Below are 11,264 nucleotides of genomic sequence, written 5' to 3' on the forward strand. Positions count from 1 at the left end.
AACCGTAAGCATAAATATGTAATTATGAAGTTTTTATACAATCAACAATAGAAGTAGAGATAAGCAGTGTGCACATGGTGGAGATGTTGTGACGTGAGGGGCGCGGGGGCGCGGGGGCGCGGCGCGCAGGGGCGCAGAGCGCGGGTGGCGCGCAGCCTCCGCGCATCTCGGGGCGCGCGGCGGGGGCGGGGGCGCGGCGGGACATCATCGACACTCCGCGCGCGACGTCTCCACACGCCAGTCGCGCTCCGACCGCGCCACCCGCCGCACGCTCCTCGCGCCCCGCGCGTCTCTCGCGACACCACGGCCGCTCAGGCTCGATCCCCGCTGCACTCCCGTTCGGACCCCATGCGCACCTGACATCGCCTGTCGCACCGCCCCGGCTCCACCGACCACAAGTGAGTGTTCCCCCGCGCAGCAGCCGCGCCGTCGCCGCCGCTGGCCGCCGGCCGCCAGCTGCCGCCACCGCGCCGCCGCCTCCGCCGCCACCACCGCCGCAAGAATGCCGGGACAAAGGCTTCGCTCGCCTCCCGCGGCTCAGGTAGTCGCTGAAAATACACTGTTTATAGCTCTAACCCGAAAGCTAAGAAAATTCCTCGCCTTCCCATTTAAAGATCCGTTCGGTGTCAACAATAACATAAATAATAACTGTTAGCAAGGTGAGTCAGGCACACGTATCGTTTGTCGCATTCCTCGGTTATTATCTTCTTTAAACGATGTGCTTGTTAATTAGTTGATCCTATGAAGGTGCAACATTTGTGGTTGTCATAATGTATCGCTACCGCCCTCAACTAAGGACTCAAACCCGACAAGTCGCTAGTTGTCATCTCTAATCGCATGTAGAATAATGTTGCATTGCGCGAGAGTTGCCGCGGGTGCCTTGCGAATTCCTCGGCGATACTTTCACGCGCGCGGTCTCGCGGCCCGCTGGGGAACCACCTGCCCGCTGCCCGCTGCCCGCTACTGCTCACTACTCATCCTGGTCATGGATTCGACGTCCCCCTATCAAATCGTTTTGAGATCCATTACTGTAGGTTATCTTTATCTTATAGTTTATTTTTGCTTTAGCCATACTAATTGGTCAATGTCAAGTGCAGTGAGTTATTTTAGTAAAAGTGCTCGGCGTATACCCTTTTAATTGACAATAACATGCCGAGGGTACATGCGTCTACCTAGCGGCAGTAGTAAATGGACAGCCATGCGTTAGTTCTTAGGTTCAGCATATAAGCTGGTTTAATAAGACTTGGATTGGTGTTACTAGTTGCGAGTAGCCATCCGACACAGCTGGAGCCACCCAGTGCCCGCCGAGCCGCTGCGTACCTAAATAACCGCATATAATATATTGATTCACGATGTGCGCCATAAACGAACACTTGATTGATATTGATTGGTATATCAATGTAAGTGTATCAATAATATATTGGTATCGATCAACATGCCCCACACTCGCCATATCTACGTTATACTTGTGTTGCATGAACACGCTGACCGTTTTGTGAAATCTAGTAAAAAAAACCATTATAAAGGTTTTTTAATAAATTACTCTTTTATTACTATTAGACACCAATTAATGAGAAAGAGAAAATCCGACAACTGCTCATTAGCGGGATGTTCGAGCACCGCTCCTGCCTCCTCGCAGTGGGAACAGACTCAGACAGCAGGTGTATTAAGTTAAACGTTAAATTTGTCATCATAAGCATTTCAATTGTGTGTGTCTCTATCGCGGCTTAGAGTATCTCAAAACAAGTTGACGTCGACAAAATCTATTTATCCTAACACTACAATTATGCAACAATATGAAATCTCTAAACTGTAAAACAGTTTGCAGGCGGTAATACCTAGTGCTCTTCTATCTTATACGATACCAAGAAACGTTAGTTTGATATTCACCTGCATTGTGGTATCCATGACCTCATTAAGTATTCTTCCTTGTACAAAATGTAAAAGCAATCACGAAACACTGTTTTGATTAGAAAAGAAACCGAGCATTTTAACTACTTTTCATTTATTATTAAAAATGAAGTGTATAAAAACAGAAAACAATTGATTGCTCATTGCGATTCTAGATATGAAGTTCAAAACATATCAAAAATCGTTCAAGCCAGTAAATAGCAACAACAGCACGTTGTTCGGGTATGATGTGGGCTGTGGGCGCCTGCGGCCAGCCACGCCGAGTGTGTTCACTTGTTCAGTAGTTAGTACTAGTGCAGTGCAGGGCGAGTAGTCGCTAACGATAAGTATGTAGCACATTTCTAGTTATTGTTTACTCGCGTTATCGTTACTGCGGATAATCCAATATAGCATGCTGTAATTGATTCGCCAAATGCTGTATTTGTGCGGCAGATCGCAAACACTTACCGAAGGCCCGTGCCGTCCATTGATCACGAACTAAGTACTGAACGTGAAGTGTTCATGGCAGGCAACGTCTGATCGGTGTCAGTGTGGCGCGGAGCGGACCTACTGCGGCGGGCGCGCGCCGCCACGTGCGCCTGCATAATTAATATTCTAACATGTTATTTACATACACGTATAGAGGTTTTCCTTATATTTAAATGTATGTATATAGTCAGCATTGCGCCCATTCGTCTCTAGTCATGTGACGGCAGTCGCTTCTGTTCATGGCTATGGTTATCGAATTCTAATTTAAATTGCCACCGTCCTTGTTTATTCTTATGTATTATCTCAACTATTGTAAAACGTCCACAGTTGATTCTAGAGTACATGCCAGAGCCCAAGTGTAATTCAAGAAGTGGAGTAACTGTTGAGCCTGCGCCGCACCGGGCCGCCCCGCGCCGCGCCGCGCTCTCTGCTGCGAGTCATGTGACTTCAATTATTTGCTTACGTAAACGTATCAAATTAACTGCTACGTATTTATTTATATTTGTTTAAATTGTAAACGCGTGACGAATAGGCCGGCGCGGCGCGTGGCGGCGCTCTTACTTATTGAATACGATATTCAGCTTCGCTCGCGTTCAATTCGGCGTAACTCGGTTCCCCTATTCTGATGCAGAACACAGGACAGAACTCGGAATAGAATTCTATTTTAATCATTTACTGTAGACCGTTTGGGGATAGAATGTAAAGGCTCTGGGAGCTGCACTCATATCACGGCGTCACGGCTTCCCTAGGATCACCCCGGCCGCTTTCAATGTTTGTACTTGCGGATTGTTAATGTTGTAAACTAAGCGACATTTCTTTCAGTTCTTTCTTTAAGGGCTGGGGAAAGGTTACCAAGAAAACATGATGGACGTTTTTTTTAATCCGTCTGCATACCAATTATAAGCAACCTACCTTCTTTCTACCTTCATTCTCTATACAAACTAAAGGTACACATCTAAGGGAAGTGGGGGTTTAGAAAGAGACGAAAAATAACCTGTGCCTCTTTCCATCCATTCAAATATCTCCATTCGCGTCAATTCTCTGCTGTTTTGCCGAGAAGGACGGACGAACAAACAGACACAACATAGGTATACTCTCCAATTAAAATATTGGTACGAATGTGAGACGGAGACCCCTTACCATGCAAGACTGATCTCTAGAAGATTATAATTAAAGTCAATTATCCAGGTTGCAAGTACAACCGTGCTTTTACCTTTGGCTCGCTATGGTTCTAGCCTCTTGTGCAGGTTATAGCTATTTTTGTGCTCTGTATTTTAGAACCAGTATCAAACGACGTGACTTACGTGACATACAAGGTCCATATATTTTTTATTTTGACATATCCGCGACTGTAGTCACGTAATATCACCTAAAATAAGGAAGCAGATAAAAAGGTTTGGTGATATGAGCCTACTTGGTTACATCAGTTAACTGATAAATGTAATTGTTGATGTTGCAGAATGATCCCGCGCCGCAAGCACAACGCCTCCTCCGGCTCGCTGCCGCCGCCCGACGACAAGCACGCCAGCAACGACTACATCCGTGAGTATTCACACCGAGCACACCACGCATTGTGGCTTCAATGATTCCTTATCAAATTACTTATTTGAATAAGTACAGATTGCGTCTTTGCAAAAAGGTGTAACCATGCTCAGAAGCGGTATTTAACAATGACCGAGGTATAATTAAACAAATCCATTACAATTACACAAACAAATAGTGTCGCAGCGGCGATTGCATAGACTGTGCCCAATCATAGTCGATGGAACGTGAAATAGATCGGATAGCGGCGCATGCGCTCTCGTGGTGGCACGTCCCTGAACTTGAACGCGGCTCGTGCCGTCGGCGGCCTCGCGCCGCGCTCTCGAGACGATAGCGCCCACGATCCGACATGCCCGACCTAAACACACACACTACTGTATCGTTATTATTAATGTCTCACTAGCTTAGTATTTCATTAAGCGTGTGCTTCTCTCTGTTGTCAGTGTCTGACAGCGAGTCTCGGTGCGGATGGCGCGCAGCGGTGCGCCGCCGCTTTAACCGCAAGACTCTGCACAAGAGGCTGCCCGTGACGTCATGGCTCCCGCAGTGAGTATCTCGGCCAGCAGCTGTGTCGCGCGCAATGGTAGCATTGCGTGTTGTTTGCTCTGGTAACATAGCGTGTTGTTCGTGCGCAGGTACAACGCAGAGCAGGCGGTGGGCGACCTCATCGCCGGCATCACCGTGGGGCTGACCGTGATCCCGCAGTCGCTGGCGTACTCCAACATCGCGGGGCTGCCGCCGCAGTACGGGCTGTACGGCTCGTTCCTGGGGTGCTTCGTGTACATAGTGCTGGGCGGCTGCCGCGCCGTGCCCGCGGGCCCTACGGCCATCGCGTCGCTACTCACGTACCAGGTGGCCGGCGGCGTGGTGGAGAAGGCGATCCTCCTCAACTTCCTGACGGGGCTGGTGGAGTTGCTCATGGGCGTGCTGGGCCTGGGCTTCCTCATTAACTTCGTGTCCGGCCCGGTGTCGTCTGGCTTCACGTCGGCGGTCGCGCTTATGATTGCCACTTCCCAGGTCAAGGACTTGTTCGCGATCTCCGTCAGCGGCACCACGTTCTTACAACAGTGGATTTCTATTTTCCGCAACCTACATGCGGCCTCGCTGTGGGACCCGGTGCTTGGGTTTACATGTATTGCCGTCTTACTCTTTCTGCGGGTGGGTACCTTTATTTATACTTGTTAATATTATATGTAAAAATTTTCTTTTTGACGATGTATTATGATTAAAATTTCAGAAAATAGGAATGATCAAACTGGGCTGCAAGTCTGAAGACGGTCCTAGCACGAAACAGAAAGTGATCACCAAGGGTTTGTGGCTGATCAGCACTTGCCGCAACGCCATCGTGGTGGTGGTGACCGGAGTGCTCGGCTACTGGTTCGTCGCCGAATACGGCACTTCGCCCGTGCGGCTCATGGGTATGTTCCATTGGAAACACAATTTTTTCTAAGAGCCCAACGACTTGATTTATGAACTCACAGTTATTCTTTCTGTTCTATGCAATCTCCAGCCGAGAGTAGTCCCAGTGGTTAGTAGAGTAGAGAGTAGTGCTCACCTCATGGCGTTATCATTTCAGTCTCATATAGTGTTTGCTATCAAAATAGTAGTAGAGATTTCACACCGACACCCCTCGATCGCATCCCGCACATGCGTCGTGTATACGTACCCCAGCGTAGTCCATTGCTAAGTGACCTGTGTGTGATATGTGCAGGAGCGATTCCGTCGGGCGTGCCAATACCGCAGCTGCCGCCGTTCAGCTACGTGCGCGCCGACAACTCCACGGCTGACTTCCTAGACATGGTGTCGGAATTGGGCTCGGGACTGCTAGTCATCCCTCTCATCGTTCTGCTGGAGGACATCGCCATTTGCAAGGCCTTTTCTGACGGACGGACTATCGACGCCACTCAAGAGATGATCGCTCTAGGCGTGGCCAGCGTCGCTAACTCGTTCATGCAGGCATATCCAGGAGGCGGCTCGCTAGCGCGCTCCGTGGTCTCCAACGGCTCCGGCGTCAAGACCACCCTCAATGGCGTGTACACCGGTGAGTAGCGCTCGGTGCCAGTCGTCGCCCCGTTTTACACCGAGAGACGAGCTCAATTGACATTTCCGTGTCTCTTTGTTTTTTGCAGGAGTCATGGTTATCCTGGCGCTGCAGTTCTTTACGCAATACTTCGGCTACATCCCTAAAGCGGCGCTGGCGGCGGTCATCGTCTCGGCCATTCTTTTTATGGTTGAATATAATGTCATCAAACCTATGTGGCGAGCGAAAAGTAAGTAACCGATTCCTAAAACGGTTCTACTGATAGACATCTCATTTGCTTCAGAAACATCCTAAACTCCTTTTAGTTTAGGATGCTTTCTTTACTTAAAATAATTAAATAGGTACTAACTGATACATACTGGTTATCACATTAATTGAACTCACACGCGGTATTAGGGGTTTTTTTATTTGCAATTTAAATAATCTATGTGATAGCAGTGGGACTGTATTTCTGTTTTATCTTTTCTCTAAATCTCGTAGATGTGACTGAAGTGACGACTATTGTATAAATTACTCAGTGGGAGATTTTAAAGTAAAAGAGCTCATTACTCGAGTATAGCCTAATTTAAAACTAGTTTCCATTGGTATCATACTTACGAGAGTGTAAAACAATATAGGCGCTGACTTATATTTAAACAATTTTTGAGCCCTACATCTTACTTGAAAAATTAAAATACCTATTCCGTTTGTTCAATAATTTATTCTTTCAAGATAGAATTTTTGATTCGTGTAGCATCAAAAGTTCACCAGTTTAAAGCTTACCACGATAAAGCAAGTGCCAAATATAATCTTTGCAGAGTTGGACTTAATCCCGGGAGTGGGTACGTTCGTGCTGTGCCTGACGCTGCCCATCGAGCTCGGCATCTTGACCGGCGTCATCGTGAACATCATCTTCATCCTGTACCACGCCGCGCGGCCCAAGCTGTCGGTAGAGATGCTCAAGGTGAGTACCGGGCGGCCGCCGCCGGCGGGCTCCGTGTGTCCGGCGGGGGCTGACCGAGCGGCTTGTTGCAGACGGAGCACGGCGTGGAGTACCTGATGATCACGCCGGACCGCTGCCTCATGTTCCCGTCCGTGGACTACGTGCGGCGGCTGGTGACCAAGCACGCGGCCAGCAGCTCCGTGCCCGTCGTGATCGAGTGCACGCACATCTACAGCGCGGACTACACGGCCGCCAAGAGCATCGAGCAGCTGACGGGCGACTTCCACGCGCGCCGCCAGCCGCTCTACTTCTACAACGTGAAGCCGTCAGTGTGCTCCATCTTCGAGGCCGTGGCCAAGCCCGAGCACTTCGTGGTGTTCTACGAGGACGAGGAGCTGGACCGGCTGCTGGCCGCCGACGAGCGTCTGGCGCGGCCCGAGCCCACCAAGCTGGCGCCGCTGCCGCCCGCCTAGACTACCTGTAAACTTACTTGTGATACGCCGTACCTTACGCGAGACGATATTTTTTGAGATTGATTTGACGGAGTGTGATATTTAGATAAAATCAGAACTTATTTGTTATACTTGTAAGGAATAATTATATGTATACTGTAGTAGCGACTGTACATGCGTTCTCCTCTGAGCAGTTCGCTCATCCATCGTCGCGCAAACGCCTCGATGTAAAATTATCTTGTTGTGTACATACGTAGAAGTACTAATATTTTGGTAGGCAATTAGTCTGAGAGCTTATGGCTGTGCGAGCTGTGATCCGGCGGCCCGCCCCTCCCAGCCGCCTGTGCCTGACCCGCAGGGTGCCTGATGTTCCTAAACAATCTGTATCGATACTGGCACTAAGTGTGAATTTCCAACCATCGAGTCTCTCGGAATAATATAAAACATAAGACTTAAAAAGGTTTTACGATAAAATAAGACATTTTGCTTTCCGAGTACCGTCGCATTGTTTCTCGGAACGCAAACAATTTACTTGTGGCGGAGCAAGGAACTGGCGTACGGCACGAGAATTGTAAATTGTCAGGGGTGGCAGGGTTCTGGGGGCTGCTATGTGTGCCACGAGTGGTTGTGTCGCTCATGCTTCTTCGGAGGGTTAAGCAATCCCTCGACGATAATATCAAACTTACATTTAATAAGTAGGGACTAAACAGTAACAGAACGTGATAGCTATCGGTAGATGAGTAAGCATTGATCTATTTATTTGTAGGAAATAAAGTACAAGTTAGGATACTGTCATTACTTTATCATTAAGGATTAAGAATGAAGCTTTAACTGGCCGTGGAGGCGAGTGCGGCCGCGCTGCTGCAGCCGCGCTCCGCGGCTCGAGTAGGATTTATCCATTATTTTGTGATCCTCTACTAATATGTACGTTAAGTAATAAATTTATTTTCGAGATAATAAAATTAATTATAAATACCTATTATGTATATTATATAATATGGAAGTTAGGTACCTATGTAACGATTGTGATGTATTTGTATGAGTGTGATGGTTGTAGTGCCGCGAAAGGTTCATGAATTTATTCAGTCACAGTTCTAAGAACAAAATTAAATAAACTCTTTAAGAGTAACTATACCTACAGCTGTGTTGTTATTTATTTTATATTACCCCCTCTTGCCCCTCACCTAGGACGAGACAGGCCTGCTCTGTTGGGAGTCGTAGCGCCCGACTGTCTAAAATAAAAAAAATTGCATAGAGTAAGCATAGAGTAGTTACCCCTTAAACACAGATATTAGATACATGCGATCTAACACATACATACACGAAAAGCATATTCGTGTTCACCCCTAACTAACACCCATGAGGTATACATATACACGGTGATTTTTTAGTCGTCTTACAAAAGGAGCCCAGTTCATGTATCCGACGTAAAATACCCCTAGGCGCGATTTTTATTTTTTTTATCATGATAATAAGTACGAAGAGAAATTAAACAAGAGAAATCTGAAAATACTCTTAAAAATGATAAAAAGGCCGCCGCCCGCGCCCCTCACCATTATAACAAGGCTCGGAACGCGCTCGCAACAGAGCTCTGTTTCTAAAAAACTATGAATTGCATCATAATATTGAATAAAAATTGCATTTTATATTTATTCAAATCTCATAAATACCTATTTTTTTTATCATGAACGTGTTCTAGTCATTGGATACATGAACTGGACTGCTTTTGTAAGACGACTAAAAATCACGGTGTATATGATAAGATATGTTGACCAGTTCCTTGGATTTTCCAGAAAACTTTGAACTTTGAAAATTGGCAGGCGGTGACTCGCCACGCACTAGTCGTTCCCCCTATCTAGTAAGTGACAGCAGGTGGGCAGCGACACCAGTGCGAGCGGCTAGGGGTGTATGCGGCTATAGCGGCTAGGGGTAGAGACGTGCGACAAAGATTTCACCTTCGCGGGTCACTGACCCGGAGCGGGTTTCCTTGTTATTACGCCATTAAACACTTCCACCCCCGAGCATATAGCTCTAGCGACCCCTCTAGTCAGCCAGTTAAGGCAAGAAACAGCTGGGAGTCCCCGTAAAGAGTGACCTCCTGGGGCATTCAGGTTCCGTTGTGTCGCTACGGATGTATGCTACATAGAACTTCAGATACATCTTTAATTTATATCTCAAGGTTTTGAAAAAGCATACTAATATGCCCTCTGGTCTTGCGTTGTTCCCATGATGTGATAAAGACTCGCAACGAGGGGTTTATTTATTCCATTCCTTATGTTTTGCAGCAGACAGGGCTTTAAACTCAGAGGTCAGTGGGCACTCAAAGGGCTGTTTAAATCGGGACTTCCTGGACCCGTTTTCCTTTCAGAGCGACTGATCGGGCCTCAGTATTTTCAGATTCTAAAAACTTATTTGGAAGACAGTCGATGAGATGTCTTTGGCTCGCTACCGGCAGGTGTGGTTCTTACACGATGGTGTTAGGTCTCGGGACACGTAACACTACTATTCGACGGCTTCTCTAATATTTTCTAGCACTCTCTCCCCAGAGTCTTGCTCGTCTGTGGAGGAGGAAACCACTACCAAGTGGAGCATTTCCCTTACATGCGGCGCTTGGACAATCTGGGCCGCAGTAGTCGCGGTGACACTTGCATACGTGGAGGTGGTTACCTTCTCCAGGAGCTGCTTTTGAATCTGGATTTCCTGCTTCAGCTCGGCCATAATCTGTGCTTTCTCCCGGAACAGCCTCGCATGTTCCTCCGTAAGAGCAGCTTGCGTTTCCATCCCGGGAACCGTTTCGGATGTAGCCGAAGGCTTTGGTTCACACTCTTTCCGCTCAGGATTGCCCGGCAGACTCCTCAGCTCACCTTCCATCCCTTTCATAAGAAGAAGAGTTCTTTCGGACTGCCGTTGGGGATCCATGCCGTGGGTTTGAGAATTGGGTGTTCTCACGGTCTGCTGCACAGGGATTCTTCCTGAGGTTGCACTGGGTTAGGGGTAACGATAGTAAGGTCACGCTCTTTTCCTTTATTTTCCTGTTTCATGTTTTTTTACGGGTATGGTTGTTCTTTTCCTTTTATTTCTTTTCTTTTTCTTTGTTTTCATTTTCTTATTACTTATCTTTACATATATACTACTAACATTCGCACAATATCTTTACATTTCTTAGTACCATTTTCTTAGCCTCTTCAGTTTCACTACTATTTATGTCTCTTAGGGCTGATTTTTCAATCGCCAGATAACTTTTATTCGACGAATGTGTTTGACATTTTGACAGCTTTTGTATAGAAAATATGTCAAAGGGCCATATTTATTCCTCAGATAAAAGTTATCTGACGATTGAAAAATCGGGCCTAAATACAATACACTTTCCTACTGTGGAAACTCGCGCATGTTATTCCTCTCCCTAAATCCCCAAATCCATCCTCTTTCTCCCAATACCGACCTATTTCAATACTTCCTTTTCTCTCTAAAGTACTTGAGCACATAGTCCACCGTCAAGTTTCTGATTTTCTGACGTCTTTCAGTCTCATTTCCCCTTTCCAATCCGGTTTTCGTCCTGGACATCGTACCGTCACAGCTCTCCTTAATGTCACGGATGATATCCGCTGGGCTATGGAAAATAAATCTCTCACTATCCTTGTCCTTCTCGACTTCAGCTCTGCTTTCAATTCTGTCGACTTCGATATCCTCGTAGGAGTCCTGCAGGCTCTTAACTTTTCCTCCTCTTCCTCGACCTGGTTTGGCTCGTACCTCCGGGGTCGTTCTCAGCGGGTCCGCCTTGATGAGAATTACTCTGACTGGTGCGATCTTGTTGCGGGTGTACCCCAGGGAGGCGTCCTTTCTCCTCTTCTTTTCTCAGTCTTCATTAACTCTATCTGTAAATTCATTTCCTCAACCTTTCACCTTTATGCTGATGACCTGCAGATCT

General features: G+C 47.1%; 1 protein-coding gene across 2 annotated transcripts; it reads left to right on the forward strand.

The window, feature by feature from the left end:
- The first annotated feature begins 226 nt into the window (after positions 1 to 226).
- LOC113494875 (sodium-independent sulfate anion transporter) lies at positions 227 to 8,476 on the forward strand. Of its 2 annotated transcripts, none has more exons than XM_026873383.1 (9): positions 227 to 398; positions 3,839 to 3,921; positions 4,365 to 4,467; positions 4,557 to 5,079; positions 5,159 to 5,339; positions 5,633 to 5,962; positions 6,051 to 6,191; positions 6,760 to 6,905; positions 6,977 to 8,476. In XM_026873383.1, exons 2-9 carry the CDS (start codon positions 3,840 to 3,842, stop codon positions 7,355 to 7,357), a joined length of 1,887 nt encoding a protein of 628 aa, XP_026729184.1. In that variant the 5' UTR covers positions 227 to 398; position 3,839; the 3' UTR covers positions 7,358 to 8,476. The 2 variants fall into 2 exon arrangements, with proteins under 2 accessions (XP_026729184.1, XP_026729185.1); XM_026873384.1 differs by lacking the exon at positions 227 to 398 and adding an exon at positions 518 to 541.
- The last annotated feature ends 2,788 nt before the right edge of the window (positions 8,477 to 11,264 follow it).

This window comes from Trichoplusia ni, chromosome 6 (assembly GCF_003590095.1).
Source record: "Trichoplusia ni isolate ovarian cell line Hi5 chromosome 6, tn1, whole genome shotgun sequence".
In the NCBI taxonomy this organism is placed as follows: Eukaryota; Metazoa; Arthropoda; class Insecta; order Lepidoptera; family Noctuidae; genus Trichoplusia; species Trichoplusia ni.

Excerpts from the sequence above, each read along its gene's own strand:
- LOC113494875 (XM_026873383.1), top strand. The coding sequence starts at position 3,840 with ATGATCCCGCGCCGCAAGCACAACGCCTCCTCCGGCTCGCTGCCGCCG. Across the intron at positions 5,080-5,158 it reads CCGTCTTACTCTTTCTGCGG|AAAATAGGAATGATCAAACT; the intron begins GTGGGTACCTTT and ends TTAAAATTTCAG. Across the intron at positions 5,340-5,632 it reads TTCGCCCGTGCGGCTCATGG|GAGCGATTCCGTCGGGCGTG; the intron begins GTATGTTCCATT and ends TGATATGTGCAG.